This window comes from Gadus morhua, chromosome 4, assembly GCF_902167405.1.
Source record: "Gadus morhua chromosome 4, gadMor3.0, whole genome shotgun sequence".
Lineage (NCBI taxonomy): Eukaryota > Metazoa > Chordata > Actinopteri > Gadiformes > Gadidae > Gadus > Gadus morhua.
In genome coordinates, this window is record NC_044051.1 from 11,425,820 (window position 1) to 11,441,750 (window position 15,931).

At 41.7% G+C, this 15,931-nt stretch overlaps 1 protein-coding gene across 4 annotated transcripts; it reads right to left on the reverse strand.

Annotated features, from left to right (window-relative positions):
• Positions 1 to 301: 301 nt before the first annotated feature.
• On the reverse strand, positions 302 to 15,085 carry sh3glb2b (SH3-domain GRB2-like endophilin B2b). Of its 4 annotated transcripts, XM_030354269.1 has the most exons (13): positions 14,810 to 15,085; positions 12,884 to 13,025; positions 12,088 to 12,099; positions 9,770 to 9,898; positions 8,956 to 9,089; positions 8,402 to 8,494; positions 7,955 to 8,017; positions 7,254 to 7,310; positions 6,307 to 6,330; positions 5,577 to 5,666; positions 5,053 to 5,153; positions 3,857 to 4,034; positions 302 to 2,600 (listed from the first exon to the last, which is right to left on the reverse strand). In XM_030354269.1, exons 1-13 carry the CDS (start codon positions 14,870 to 14,872, stop codon positions 2,493 to 2,495), a joined length of 1,194 nt encoding a protein of 397 aa, XP_030210129.1. In that variant the 5' UTR covers positions 14,873 to 15,085; the 3' UTR covers positions 302 to 2,492. The 4 variants fall into 4 exon arrangements, with proteins under 4 accessions (XP_030210129.1, XP_030210130.1, XP_030210131.1 ...); XM_030354270.1 differs by lacking the exon at positions 12,088 to 12,099; XM_030354271.1 differs by lacking the exon at positions 7,254 to 7,310.
• Between the last annotated feature and the right edge of the window lie 846 nt (positions 15,086 to 15,931).

Consider the following 15,931-nt stretch of genomic DNA (forward strand, 5'->3'; position numbering starts at 1 on the left):
AAGCCAAGAGATCCTGTTGAGTGGAGTGGACAGTGGCGTCATTTCACCAAAAGCCAAGGTGTGGCCACGGGCATCCACAGACATAAACATCTGTAGCACACCATTTACATTTTAACATCAACCACTCTCAAACCTCTTATGATGCCACATCATTACCAACAAAACATCTCATGATGCTTTCAGATGTACCAGCCCTATTGACGCCCCTGAATGGGAACCACAAATACCCGTTGTCAGCAGATTTTTTAACTATGCGGTTTTTGCCTCCATGCACTCAGTTGAAGAAGATTCAAACCAGAACTCACTGTGCAATATCACACATGCATTTTTATTGCACATCAAACCAGAGAGAATATGCAGTGCCTTCCAGTAAAACCACCATTTGGAGACATTTGATTCTTTCTAAACTCAAACATTTTCTGATCAAGTTCAAATACCTGCTGTGAAACACATTTAAAAAGGCAACAGACATAATGCGCACATCGAGTTAACTTAGGCTTGAAGGACATCACAAGGAAGAGCAGGCAGATAGTTAACGCACACACACACAAACACACAGGACAACAGATAATGACTTAGGATAAAATAAATAAAAATGGCTATTCCTTTTTACGATTGTAACAAGGAATCTCCGCATACAAGAGACTTTAAGAACAGTAAACTCAATTTTGAATGTTGACCAAAAGGGAACAAAAACTTTGAAGTACAGTTCCAGTATTTCAAAAACATTAACCACCTAAATTAAAAAAACAAAAACACTGGACATATCCGGGTAACTTGGGCAACAACCTCAAGTTCAAGGTATTGTGCGAAAACAAAACACATGTTTCCCATCTCCTGCTCTTCTTTTCTCACACACTTGCCTCTCACATGATAACCTCATGAAATACATATTGAACATAAATAAGACATTAAACTTAAACTTTAAAGTAGTGCACTACAGTGTCCGAAGCGCTTGCGTTCAAATGACACACTTATTATCGTACGCTGTTAACCTTTCTTAAAACGTCAACCGCACAGCGAAACCAAATGCAACGCCAAGTCTACAATGCGGTGATAGCAAACCTTCAGATGCCAAACCCGGTTATGATAACCAATGCCGCTCATCTCTCACTGGTCTTTCTGCTAAAAGCAGAAGTCGGACTCTTGGGCATCCTCTTAGAAATCCTCCAGAAATAAAGACGCGTGTTATGGAGACAGAATGGGAGAGAAACACAAACATGCCACATAGACTACAAGGCAACTTCACGCATTATGCCATTATATATTAGTCAAATTGATATTGCCGCTATTTTCAATATATCATTTATTCATAGGTCATATTTGTTTGCCAGCCTTATCTTTGCCATTCAGTTAATGTCTACACTAAATCAGATTAGACATAATAATAACACCTTTATAATATCCTTCCAATATGTTATAAATAATATATTAACTATTGTAACTTTTGTTTATGATCAAACGTTAACAGATTTATATTTTAAAGTCTAAGAATATAGCCAATAGAGTCTCCATTAGTCAAACAGTTCCTGTTGACTGAAGCCAGCAATCATCCCCCCCCCCCCCCCCCCAATCATCTCCCCCCCACTCCCTCCTTGTGCAATCACTAAAGGCTCGTGTAGTGTTTTGATCCCATCTGTAACATGTCGACAGCACTAATTCTTATCCGGACCAATCCTCTATCGTTAAATGTGTTTTAAAAGAAAAACCTTTGGGGTGCTTCAGCCCTTGGTGACGTTTTGATTCGTACTTTGGTCGAACGTCAGAGACGCAACAAAATAGAACACTAAAGAACTGTAATATTGACAAACATCTGTCTGCCCGGAGTGTATCGGGAAACGCTCGAAGGCTGTTCAAATTGGTTTTAAAAAATAATCCAGCATGTAATTACTGATATTTCCTGTGATTTTCATTGGATTATATTTAATTTTAGAAAATATGGAAATTATTGTGAACACAATACCACAGCTTCTAGGCAAATATTTGATATTTCTAATGTCTATCTAGAATACATAAATATATAACCGATGAAATGTCAAAGGCTGGTTCTTTATGTATTATATGTTCTTTATTCTAAATTCAATATTCTAAATGTTATTCTCATCAGGCTTTAATTCCTATTTAACCTGTAGTTTACACCAAACTGCCAACACTATCACCAATCCAATGATCCACTAACACAATCTACACCGACGAGAAACGTTCATTTACATTTACCGACCCAAATCTCACCGTGACTTGTTTCTAACGTCACACACACTTTACTAGACATGAGAAGTCTATTTGAACCAATTTAATTAACCTTTCCTTCAACTTTGACTAAACCTTGGTGTGCATGATGCACACTATTTAGCAACAGGTAGATGTTTATACACGCGCGTGTGTGTGTGTGTATGCATGTGTGTGTATGCATGTGTGTGTATGCGCATGTGTGTGTGTATGTCTGCATGTGCATGCGCGTGCACGTGTGCATGTGCGTGAGGGCGTGTCCATTAGCTCAGCAACTCCAGGTAGGTGACCGGGACTTTGCCCTTCTGGTTCCCCTTCTCGCCGACCAGCCAATCAGGATCCATGCCGGGAACCGTGTACACAGTGATCACCTGCGCAAAAATGAAAACGATTCATAAAAAAAAAATCAAAGAATGCTAGTAAATGAATAAATGCAAATGAGAAAAGATTGCGCACACAGAACATCTTTGACAGTTGAACACCAGCTTCATACATTGTGAGAAATTTAGCAAGGTGCATACCGTCTACATACCGTGCATTTTGTTTCTGTTTTATTTATTTATTTATTTTATTTATTATGTTTATTTATTTATTTATTTTTTCCACAATTTCTTTTTTTTTTTTAAACGATTTATGATGACTATATGCTCTGTAAGGTGACCTTGGGTGTCTTGAAAGGCGCCTCTAAATTAAATGTATTATTATTATCATTACAAGACAGGATTACGCTTTACTCATCTAAAGGAACTTGCAGCCACAAAGGTTCAGACTATAACAGCACTAAAGCCGTATTGATGGCCAAAGCGATGTCATCGTTTGTTTAGGCACCATACTGCGCTGTAGCATAGTTGTGGCATTTCAGGAATTGTAGCAGGGTTTAGGAAACACTTTGACGCAAGATACCTACGGTCACTGCTTGCACAACCGCTAATAACACATGTGAGATTTTTGGTTGCAGCTACAGCAATTTCCTGGAATGTTTTCTTTAGACAAAAGGTGTCGGTACCACTTTAGAATAACTCATTAATGAGCAAGGGAAAAGTATTTATAAAAAAGTATTAATCAATCAGTAAGCCTTTTGGGCATTAGGCAATGCGTTTAATCAGAAATATACTGGAATAAGCTGCAACTTTAGCTTAATTGCTGAAAAATGTCAACAGCTTATTTACAACATCTTAAATGCACGTTAATCAAATATTTCTAATAATGAACCAATTCATTTCAAACATCTGTAATGTTATAAGTAATACAAAATGTCTCAGTAATTCACCATTCCCAAACTAATTGTGAATGGCTCATTAATGACTTGAGAAGCCAGTCTACAGTGTTAGCAGAGCATCCGCCTAATGACTCCATTAGCCCTGTTCCATCTTATTACGCGCGCTTGATGAACCGGTTCCATTGTAAGCAATGATGTGTCATCAACGGGGCTGTGTGTGTGTGTGTGTGTGTGTGTGGGGGGGGGGGGGGACATCTTTCAGTGCCAGGCGGGAACAGACTTCTCGCAATCCAAATCAACTTATTTTGGGTCAAATATCTCTGGTTCAAAACGGGCCCCCACCGGGCCGCGTCGGTGGGAAGAGGGCTCCGTGTTAACCGTGCGGTGTCAGGGAGGGCGCGGCCGTACCTCGTCGGCCAGGAGGGACAGCTCGCTGGAGTCGTGGGCGTCGTAGTCGTACAGCACCCGGGCCTTCCTGGTGCCCGTGGCCGGCAGGATCATGTCCTCGATGGCCACGCTGTCGGGCCGGGGGGGCGCCGCGGAGGCGGACGCGGCAGAGGAGGAGGGGGCGGCCGTGGCAGACGTCCTGGGGGGTCGAGAGGGGGGGGGGGGGGGTGAGGAGGAAGAGGTCACTCATTACATTATGCTACATTGATTGAGCCAACGCCGTTGTTCGAAGTGGGTCACAGTGGAGTTCAGCAATAGAGATGTACCCCCAAAAATGTGCAACAATGAAAAGGAGCAAAGAAGCTGCTTTTAAACGGTTTAATATAGAAACGAGAGATTGACGGATATATGGAGACATTAATGGATAGAAAGAATTGATGCATCTATTATACTTTTCTTATTTTTATGCCATTGCTCCTCAGCTCCACTGTCATGAGCCATCGGCAATCGGCATCGAGTCAAATAAAAAGTGTACGGCTTTTGTCGTCTCGGGGACGCTGCCATATCAATCAATAGACCATTTGGACTATTCGTCTCTAGACCAATGGAAAAAAAACGAAAAGCTTAAATTGAACGATTGTCCCTAAACGTCATGGACTCTTGGTAGACTAGCAAAAATGAAAACAGATCCAGGGTAACAGGTGAACAGTTAGAGAGGAAACAAAGCCTGCGTCGTCTGTGGCCTCAACATCACATTGATGGCTGGTTTCTCTTTCTAACAGCGAGGCCTTGCACTTTTTCATTTTCCCCATCATCTTATGTAGAAGAAAAACTACTTCAAAAGCCCTTTTGGGCGAACTATATTAATGGGAGGTTGACTCTGGGGAAAGGACACAGAGTAAATAAAGCAGATGGGAGAATTTCTTGAGGGTACGCCAAACATTCAGACGAATGGAAGGCAGTGGACGGCAGACTGTAACCGCAAGCAGTTGAGACGCATCAATGCACAGATGGACGGGCATTCACTTAAAACCCACCATCGCTTAAAACACTTCTAGTGCCTTTCGCCTCCTTGGGGGAGTTGAGCTTTGAGTGGCTAAAGCACAAAGAGAACGTTGCCCTGTAAGTGAATCTAAATGTAATCCGTGTATTGTAACTAAGCAGCCGTAGTTCTAATAGTCTGACGTCCGGCCGTCCATCGAGCAGTGAATACTGACCCGTTGAGCTCCTTCTGAAGCTCCAGCATGAACTGATGACACTGGGCGTAGTATTTGGCCTGCGCTTCGGCGAACTCGTGCAGACAACGCAAGTGGTTCAACTGGGAAGAGAAAGAGAGACAGAGAGGAAATGATTGATTTCATTAGACGGTGACAAATAGGAATTCATAAATGCTTTTAAACTTGAAATGAGGAAAAGAGTTGGGACTTCCCGCCAAATAGATTAAACAAGATATCAAGGATTAAGCATCTTGCCGACATCTATGCAGTGAACATTGTGTGTGACTGGTCAGAAATTATTTGTGGAATTATGATTTCCTGTCTCCATGGAGACAGGAAATTGACTAACGGATCATTGATCAAACTGAAACCGCATTGAGTATGAAGAATAAAACGTTTGTCTTTGTCTCGTCCAGCCAATTTGATTCATTTTGAAAACTGGCATTCAGGAGTGTGGTGGCGGGCAGTCTGGTACGTGGGCGGGGGGGGGGGGTCGGGGACAGCGTGGGTCGCTGGGGACTCACATGTGTGCTGCTGATGCCCTCCAGCAGTAGTCTGGTGACCTCCGCCTGACGGTCAAACTCCGTCTGGGCAACACGGAGCTCATGCTCCGCCTGGAGGGAGGAGGGAGGAAAGGAGAGAGGAGAGAGGAGGGAGGAGAGGAGAGAGGAGAAGGAGAGAGGAGAGGGAGAGGAGGAGAGGAGGAGAGGAGGAAAGGAGAGGAGAGAAGAGGGAGGAGGAGGAAGGAGGGAGGAAAGGAGAGAGGAGAAGGGGAGGAAAGAGGAGAGAAGAGGAGGGAGGAGGAGGAAAGGAGGAGAGAAGAGGAGAGAAGAGGAGAGGAGAGAGGAGGAGGGAGGAAAGTAGAGGAGGAGAGGAGGAGAGGAGAGGAGGAAAGGGGAGAGGAGAGGAGAAGGAGAGGAGAGAGGAGGAGGGAGGAGGAGAGGAGAGGATGAGGGAGGAAAGGAGAGGAGGGAGGAGAGGAGGAAAAACAGAAGTAAATAAGGAAGAAGGAAAGAAGGAGAGCAGGGAAGAAGGAAAGACCGCAGGAAAGAAGGAAAGACAGCAGGAGAGAAGGAAAGACAGCAGGAAAGACGGAAGAAAATAAGGAAAAAATGAAAAGGGAGAAATGGAGGAAGATTACAACACTCAAGAAGATAATTAATAACGGGGATGCGCGGTGAACCTTTTTGCCAAAACTCCAATGGATGAGACATCCCCTAACCTAGAAGACCGTAGCATGTGTAGTATACTTACTTTGTCCACCTCCTCACTTAGCAGCTAAGAGATGCAGTGGGGAAAACAGAAAAAGATATAAAGTCAGGATCTAGTCTCACATTAATCCAGCTCATTCTATGTATGTACTCTAGAGCTAAACACGCTAATCACACGACGACAAAACGATGAGATGTCACCATTTCCACACAGGGTTTCTAGGCACACAACATGAATGATGGATTTAAGGCAGTAGGACAATATCTTAGATAGCCAGGATAGCTGATAAGCTAACATGCCAAGCATTGTGTCGTAGCGTAGCCCATGCTAAATTGCCACAGTGATTCGCTAACCGATTTCTTTGTTCATTCATCTTAGTATCAATTAATTCCTCTTCAAATTTATAAAAGTTCAGAACTTTTGATTTAATGGAATCTTTCAATCCAAGAAGAAATTTTAAACTGATAATATAAAAAGGAGAATTCTGATGCACATTTGTGATGCACCTGTAGATGGGGGTAGAAAGTAAGGAGTGAAATCTATGCATCAATGCATAATACAAACCCTACTGAAAGTTATACAAAGGTCAGGTAGCCAGTCATGACACGTTTCTTTTTAAGCAGTTGCAAAAAAGGTGTACCTTTACCAAATTTCTATTTATTTGTATTGAAATAGTAAATGTTGTTAGTTTAACGCTTACTAAATTACATGACCATAGATTATCTTACTTCTGCCTTTAATGTTAATTCAATTTTCTCTTATCGCACACACGCACACAGGCGTTCATGCGCACACACACAAGCACACACAAGCGCACACACACACACACACACACACACACACACACACACACACACACACACACACACACACACACACACACACACACACACACACACACGCACGCACGCACACGCACGCCGGAGGGAACAAAACAGGGAGCTAGGAGCTATGGCGCTTCATTGTTTGCCATCACAAAGGCGGACAACCTTCTCGATCTCCGAAACACTGGAGTCAGCAAAATCCCAACCCTCCTTGCTCTGCAGCTGTGAGCAAGGCACGGGGCCCGCGGGAAGGAAGCAACACGGCACAGTTACACAAGGGGACCCGGACCCCGCACTGCTCCATCAACTAAAGCCCTCTCACTTTCTGATCACGAGTGAGAATCATTTATGACCAGCATACCTTCATCAGTGCTGTTATTGACCTTTTTTGTTATTTTACCAACGCTGACTTTTCACATTTCCAGTAGGTCACACGTGCAGTGAGCCCTAACCCTAACCCTATTGACGTGTGATCATTCTCATCAAGGTTTATTTTGGAAGGCACCGTCAATTCCCTTTTTTTGAAAATGGGTGCATATTTGAAAAGTACAAATCAATTTAAATAGTAACTTATAAAAAGGTGCTTCATCAGTTACAGGAAATTCAAATTATTTTGTTCAAAGTGACAACCAATCCTACTTGTCGACATTCATTTATTTTATTTGGGGCCAAAAATATTCAGTCTTGTTGGTACATTCTGATGCTTGAGCGTTGTGTTTGTCACGCTTACGGGCACAGCGAGAAGAGTGTGTGAGGGAGAACAATCTAGATGTGTGAGAAGGCACTAAGAAGTGCCTGCGTGTGTGTCTGCGTGTATCCTTGTGTGTCCGGGTGTGTGTGCATGTGTGTGTGTTTTTGTGTCTTACCGCTGATGCACTGGCAGACAGCACGTAGTTGCGAGGCCTCGTCTCCTGAAAATCTGGAGCAGTCTGACAACACGAAAGCACAGGAGTGAGTATACATCATCATCACCAATACACTCCAACAATCTAGACAGCCAAATATAGTGGTGACAACGAGATTCAAAATATGGTTTAAAAATTAGGCCCGAGGGAGATTATTTCCGTGACAAATGATGAACAAGGTGACAGAAGGAGAAAACAATAAAATACATACAAATAGAAAAAAGACAAAAAGCTGATGGGGCATTGGAAATCGAAGTATGAAGGAGTATACAAGCATGATTATCGGCTGCACACGTGCACAAATGAATTCTGCTCCTACAACCTGCTTCTCAGTGGATTGGTTTCACGGCAAGATGACACAGTTTGCAATAACATGTCTTCCACTCAATATATATTTAAAAACCTCACCGCAGCTTTGGCCTCGGCCTGCTTGGACTTCTTCACCCTGGCTTTACAGATGTCCAGGTCCAGCCTTCGATTCTCCAGTAGTCGCTTCTCTTTCTGACGAATACAAGCACATCACAGTCAGGGTGTGTGTCGATTATAACCGCTGAATGTACAGCATACAAACTGTGGGCCCCATGTAATCATAATCCATCATTCACAAAACAAGGAAACAGGTGCTGCTATTGGCCGAAAGGTAAACATGTTACAGATCATTTAAAGGTTCATTTAAGGTTGTGCATAGATTGTAGTTTGATAGAAAGTAGTTTTTTGCATAAAATAATTCTAATAATAAACGTGTATAACAACTGTTCTGTTAATTATATTTAATATATATATATTTCATTATATTATACCAATAAAAGCATGGGCTGATATAATGCCAGTATAATGAATGTGTTTAATTGCAGTAAACCCCTAATTTTCAGAACCTCTATAGTACTTAATGTTGGCCTTCTGTTCATTTCAGTGGGTCGCCAGTGAGTTACACAGAAGGGGGCCAGCCTAGCAGTGCTTACTGTTATGGTCTTCCAGTCCCCTTCCAGGAAGTTGCGTAGCGGTGTGAGGAAGTTCATGGAGGAGGTGAGCAGGAACTCCCTCTCTGCCCCCCCCAGCCTCCTCTGGTACTCCCCCACGGTGCTGAGGGTGCTGCCTGCAGACAAACACAGTGGAGAGTTGTGCGTCAAAGTTGATTTCATATGGTTGAGTTAAGTGGAGTGATTTATGAAGGTATGAATAAATACCTGGGATACACACACACACACACACACACACACACACACACACACACACACACACACACACACACACACACACACACACACACACACACACACACACACACACACACACACACACACACACACACACACAGTGTTGAGAGTTGTGCATCAAAGTTAATTTCCTATGGACTGATTCAGTTTCCGAGTAATTTATAAATCCCGGGGAAATTGTTACTGTCCCAAAATGACTGCCAAAGATAGAACATTTATAAAATAGACAGAAATAAAACTGAAACACCAAAAACAAATAAAGACAAAAAAAAAAAGTCATTTTATGCACATAACAATTGGCATAATATGCAACAACTGTACTACTATTCTAATGCTGGGATATTGCACATTAAGAAAAAATAGGAAATTAACGAATTAATATGAAAACTGCACATTGAGTAGGACACACCTGCAGGGGTGGGAACATTGGTGTTTCCCTTCCCAAGTGTGTCTAATGTTGAATGGTTGGAGCGGTCACTTGGACTTCAAAAATGTGTGTTGAAAGGTAACCTGGGCTCCAGCCTGATGAGGCAGAGCCTGAGACACGGGCTGCACTGACCGTAGGGGGTCTCGGGACCAAAGTCCCGGGAGGCCTCCAGCATGTACTGGCCCAGGAGCTCCCCATTGGTGACCCGGGACGGGACCTTCTTGTCCAGCTTCTCATAGAAGAACTCTTCGATGCGGGCGCCTGTGGACCCCGAGGGGAAGAGATAGAGCCAAGCACAACGTCAATACATGCACAGAACGTCATCGTGGGTGTAAACCAATGGAAGGTGATATTTCATGAAGATAAATTGGATAAGATGTTATCCACTCGAAAATATTAAGCAGAGAGATGCGTGTACATCTGACGACTTGGATGGTTGATAATCAATAGTATGGAACACATTTTGATTGAAAAATAATAAAGATGTTGCATAGCTTATACAATATCACATGGATTTTCTTTTTCTGGGTGGCGGGAGAGCGATTTTATGAAGAAGATCAGTTAAAAGAGAAAACAAAAAGATGAAAAGTCACAATAACAAGTTTGGCCATTGATAGATGCAAACTACTTATATGTTGAAAATAATATTTATAACATCCTAAAAGGTATATGGTGTTACCATCTTTGGGTTTGAACTCAACATGAGCACACTTATTTACAGAATTCCCCTCTGTTGACCATTACCCGGCTTCTAGTTGTGATACAAAACAAGGCTTTGGTTTCACTCGGATATCAGGCTTCAATGGAACAGTTAAGGGTGTGCAGGTGTGAAATCTATCCATTTGTGAAATCACAAGCGTTGAATCAGACCTACGATGGATAGCACCAGTGAGGTGACATTTACATCGAACATATGGTTGGAGAATTGTGATGTCACAAATGGATGGATATTGAAATCAAGTCGAAAGGCTATTACATCTAATCACAAAACAAGGGCCATTTTAATTCAGACTGATAATTGACTATTGCATTTCACTTCATACACTTGCATTTCTTTAAAATCACATGATGAGACAGCAATTTAAGATATTCTCATTCATCAAAATTCTAGTAGTATACTCACACACACACACTTTAAAGGTAGGGTAGGACATTAGGTTTAGAAGCAATATTTGCTAAAACAAAAGATCTCATAATTTAACCAAAAAACACAGTATCTTTGGCTGTTGCAGGCCTGTCCAATTACACGTCGACACGTCTGTCTATCTACGTGAACTCATTGGGCATGACCGGAGTCTTACCCAATTAGTCTAGGCAGAGCTAGTCACATGCTTTGGGTTAGTGGCTCTGACCGGAGGCCCGAGAGGAGGGAAGGATTTTTTCCGGTTGGGATACTTTTCAAACCTTGGCTGGTTTCTCCAAATTGCCTCCCCTACCTTTAAATTAACTTCACACATATTTGTTTTAAGTTCAATACAGAGTGGGTGATGAATGAAACGGATCCAAGATGGGGCCGTGGACGGCTGTATGGGTGTATTGGTGCGCACGGTGTGGTCTGGTCCACACCTTATCAGCCCTTTGTGCACACTTTTAGAATCAACAATTATTTTGTGTACATTTGTGTGTTTTTTTTTTTTTATTACAATTAAGTTTTATTTTGCTTTTTTTCCCTTGCACCAACATACCTAGACAAATTCCTTTTCATGGGTAAATCACAAACCGGTTCTGAAATGTCATGGATAATGACATTCCAATAAAACTCGATGCGCGACCAATTAAAGCTGCAATCAGCGATGACTCACTTTGTTTTGATTCAGACTCAATCAAAACACAACGAGATCAAAACACAGGTGGGAGAGCAGAAATCGCTGACAGCAGCTTCGACAGACAAGAGGCCATTATGAACATTGTTCTCAATGACGAAAACACACTGATAATGTAACATGTAAACAGGGCCACAGATGATGATCATCATCTTTTTAATAATTCTATCCTCCATATTGCTCTAAGCAATTTCGGGCACACAATCAGTAGTAGACAATTTCATTCACATTGATTTCCACTGGGTGAATGCTAGTCCTGGGACTACAGGAGTTCATTATCTTGTAGTCTGACAATAGTGAACTAGTTTCAGGACTAAAACTCCAACCAGACCAGTCAAAATCACAACTTTTGGAATTTAGAATATGGCCTCATAAGGTCGTCAAACGTTGTTAAAATTGCCAATTTTGGTGTTCAAATCATTCGAATACAACTAAAGAGTTGTGTCATTCAGTGGACTAGTTAAATGTGAATGAACAAGGCGTCTTTTGACATACTATTCTGTGGCTATCAGCAGACTAGAAAAAACAAGGGAGGATAGTTTGAGATGTGGAAGGGCTGTGAGAATATTCCGGCACACTGTCTCCTCACGGAGCTGATAAGACAGGACAAATGAGACACTGACTTACCAGTGTGGTCAACTGGAGCGTGAAGGGTGAAAGAAATCTGGGTTAAACATTACAACACGGCCATCCAACAGAGACCTCCATGTGACACGTATATACACATACATATCCTCACCATGTTTGGATTGAAGAGACACTATGTAACTTTGCACACTAGCATCTCATGGTCAGAGTTTGCCTAGCAGCACCAGAGAGCAATGGCTCTTGGGCCAGTGAAATGAAGAACTCCAAAAGCTAACATTTGGTCGGCTTTGCATTATTTTGAAGACATTGTTTTTAACGGAACAAAATTTTATTGAGCGAGCATGATTTCTTGCAATGGATGGATTGCATTTATTTCATAGAAGTCTGGTGACTGACATACGTTTGACTAAATGCAATCATCTGCAGTGAAAAGTTACATAGTGGACCCTGAAGAGATAGAGTTTAGCATTCAGTGGTTGTTTTATATGTTTGCCAAGAGTCAAGTTTTTGAAGACTTCCTAACCAAATTAAAACAATTGAAAGGAGGATAGCTGCTTTATGTGAATGCTAAAAGAAGTAGCACACAAATAGAAGCACCAGGATCGCTACATCTAGCAATTAATTTAAAACGTAATTCCCTTGTAAAGGGATGCATTCATTTCTGAAAGCATGTACATGAGTAAAATAATGAATCCCCTAGGTTTAGCATTGCATCATAAATAATTATTTGTTTTTCGAGAAGTAAAACTTTCAATGCATTTTCCTGCATGAACATTTTATTGCAATTGCAAATCAATATTTCTTTCCCTTGAAGCATGAAACGAAACAGACTTACTCGGATTGGGTTGCAAGAGCACCTCAGTTTGTCTGAAGATCTTCTCGGTCCAGTTCTTGGTGTTGTCTGCGCGGGTGATCAGGTTCTCCAGGTGTGTGTCAAGCTCTGTCTTCTCAGCCTGGCCCAGCTTCTCTTCTGTGAACTGGAAGAAAGAAGACCGACAACGCTCACGTCACACTCCTACAGCACAGAGCTTCAAGCTAAAGGGAACGCGTTTGAAGAAGTAAGGGATGCACCCAATGTGTTAAAGAATAATAAGGTCAACATAAATCCAGCACAGGCAGCACATTTTCTTTGGGATATATAGTGGGTTATTAATAATAAATGAAGCATCTTTTAGTAGGTGGGATATTAATTTAGGATCTATTAGCAATGGTCAGTTTGCAAATGGTTAAAATGTTTATTCAGTGTATGACCACATGCTCTTACATTCTTATTTATGCATAATTGGCACCCTTCCCTGAGTAGCTAATTGCCGAGGTAGAATATCTGGATTTTGATTAATATGCAATGAATTGTGCAGCTCTAATACAAGGGCTTTTGTATTGCTCAAGCTATACAATTAAATGAATGACTTGATAAATGGCTAAAGCACTCAACAGACCCGAGGAACAACGAAGGTTTGTAACTGAGTCATTCCTTTGAAATACATGAAGCAAGTCATTCTAAAACATCTGTAAGCAGATGTGGGTGAGAATTAGTTATTTATTCACATCCCTGCGGCGTGAGACAGATTTAGGAAGGATGATGGTGACCGATACAGTGAAAGGATGCAGCTTGTTTAAATGTCTTTACGGATAAAAGAAAAACCCATAGACGACATAGAATGAGGTCGGTCTAATCTAATCTTTTTATAGGCTGCCTATTTAACTAGCAGGTGTGATGTTGGTTACCCTTTATAACCCTTAGGCTGATCTATCTATCATCTGGGTGTGCTCTTCAAATTGACTGGCTCGTTCAGCAGCATTGAGCCTATTTGCTCGGGGCCAATAGAATATGACAAAGCATTACCCATTATCCCCATCAGCTAGCTACAGCCAACGTACCTGCATTTCCAAAATGTATTATTTAATAGGCCATCTCATGTATAAGATGTTTATTTTGGGGATATTACTCAACAACACTACCCTGTTTAAAGCCTGGTATCAGGTTTGAGATCTGCTAGAAAGTACCACTGAAAGATCAACTAAAGCGTTGTAATTGTATAAAGCAGTGTAAACCAACACCAAGTAGTAGTTTGTACTAGTTGCTTTACAAAAGCTACCTCACAGGGCTCCATTGACACATGATGGCATTTTTTTTTGTAGTGCGACAGAATGCCACATCATCCATGCATTAGGGACGTTGGTCCTTGGATTCAATATGAAACTGGTACCGCACTCATAATCCACCACATCATCGATTACCTGATGTTTATAGCAGACGAGATCCGACTAGTTTTATAAGCATTTTACTCATCAACATTTTATTGACGCACAATAAAGATGCTAGTTAAAGGACCAATAGAATATCAAACCACACGATAGAAATGTTAAACAGAAGACCCATTCCCGTCAAGAGGGGAAATGCAAAATCATAGACTGCAGAGTTAAAGGCAGTCGTGCAACTTCAGTGGGAGAAAGGAGAGTGGACTGGACCGTCTCCTGGTGACAGTCACATGGTCGATACACTGGACTACAGCCATCAATAATAGATAGGCTTAACAAACCTTTATCGGCTTACGCTGGGGCAAATGTTTTCAACGCACTGGAAATACCCATACTGTTCTACTATTTGCCAAAAACGACATATTTATTTATTTATTAAAGAAGTTACTGTGCAGGCCTACGTCGACCATTACAACCACACATCGCTACCCTGCATCACTATCAATTACCCGAGAATAGGCGTTATAGCCCGGCGTTATGGAAGATATGAAAACCCTACCTGAACGGCTCGGCCGAAAAACACCCCCGCGTCGGACGCCAATTTCTTTACGTTGAAATCCATCGTATCCGCCAAAGCATACGGAGGACCTTCACGGATGTGTTATTGTATCCACACTGAAGGGAATCCTCTTGATCAGGAAGCGATTGTTGTGGCTAATGTAGGCTCGAAGGCTTTAATCTTAGCCATGGAACTCGGCAATCGACTATCTGCCCTGGCGTTAAAGAGACCGCTGCTACTGCGTCTCAACAACCAAACCCACGGAATCGTGTGTGTGTGTGTGTGTGTGTGTGAGTGTGTGTGTGTGTGTGTGTGTGTGTGTGTGTGTGTGTGTGTGTGTGTGTGTGTGTGTGTGTGTGTCTCTGTGTGTGTGTGTGTGTGTGTGTGTGTGTGTGTGTGTGTGTGTGTGTGTGTGTGTGTGTTTGTTTACGTGCATGCATGTGGATGTGGTCACGATAAACTCCCACATTCAAGAGTCCATCCAATATAGTCGCAAATAATTTCATTGTATTTAAAATGTTTTTTACATAGGCCTATATCATGATTTATGATGACTCATACTTAGATGTCCCATCTTTCTCAACACAGGAAGACATCTAGACATTATATTATCTGACTAAATACATTTAGTTTATTTCAGTTATTTTTTACAGTTCTTACTACTATTCAACATGTTAGCAGTTCAACTCAGCTTTCTCACTGTTTGTTAATACCTACTACAGGCTATGTAAAATGCTAGCTCATGTTCTCAGAACTCAAGTAACCTTGGATAGCACCAAACCTGCGTTTAAGAGCTATCCATGGTGCTGAATGGACCCGGCCTATGAAGCCCACCAGCCTCAAGTGTTGGAATTAAATGTTGTTACTGTATATTGAAACAGACTTAAAGGCTCAGACTACAAGTACCGTAAGCTATTAGTCCCTGCAGTGTGGATGGTAAAGTTACATTTAGAGCCAAGGAAAATGGAATCCTAAATGGTGGGGCTTTTGGATAGTGTGAATGTGAATGTCTTACAATCAAAGCGATCTGAACATAAATACCTGATAAATTGCTAGCACAGAGTTTCTTCATCTCTCTATGCAGTGATATTAAGTATGAACCAAATCATTAGCCAAAAATAA

What these genes read in the sequence shown, in the direction of transcription:
- sh3glb2b (XM_030354269.1), bottom strand. Translation starts at nt 14,872, where the DNA reads ATGGATTTCAACGTAAAGAAATTGGCGTCCGACGCGGGGGTGTTTTTC. An exon ending in TGTCTGCCAGTGCATCAGCG is followed by an intron (nt 7,311 to 7,954) that starts GTAAGACACAAA and finishes CCTTGCTCACAG; the next exon opens with CTGCAGAGCAAGGAGGGTTG. An exon ending in AGGGCATCAGCAGCACACAT is followed by an intron (nt 5,154 to 5,576) that starts GTGAGTCCCCAG and finishes TTCTCTTCCCAG; the next exon opens with TTGAACCACTTGCGTTGTCT.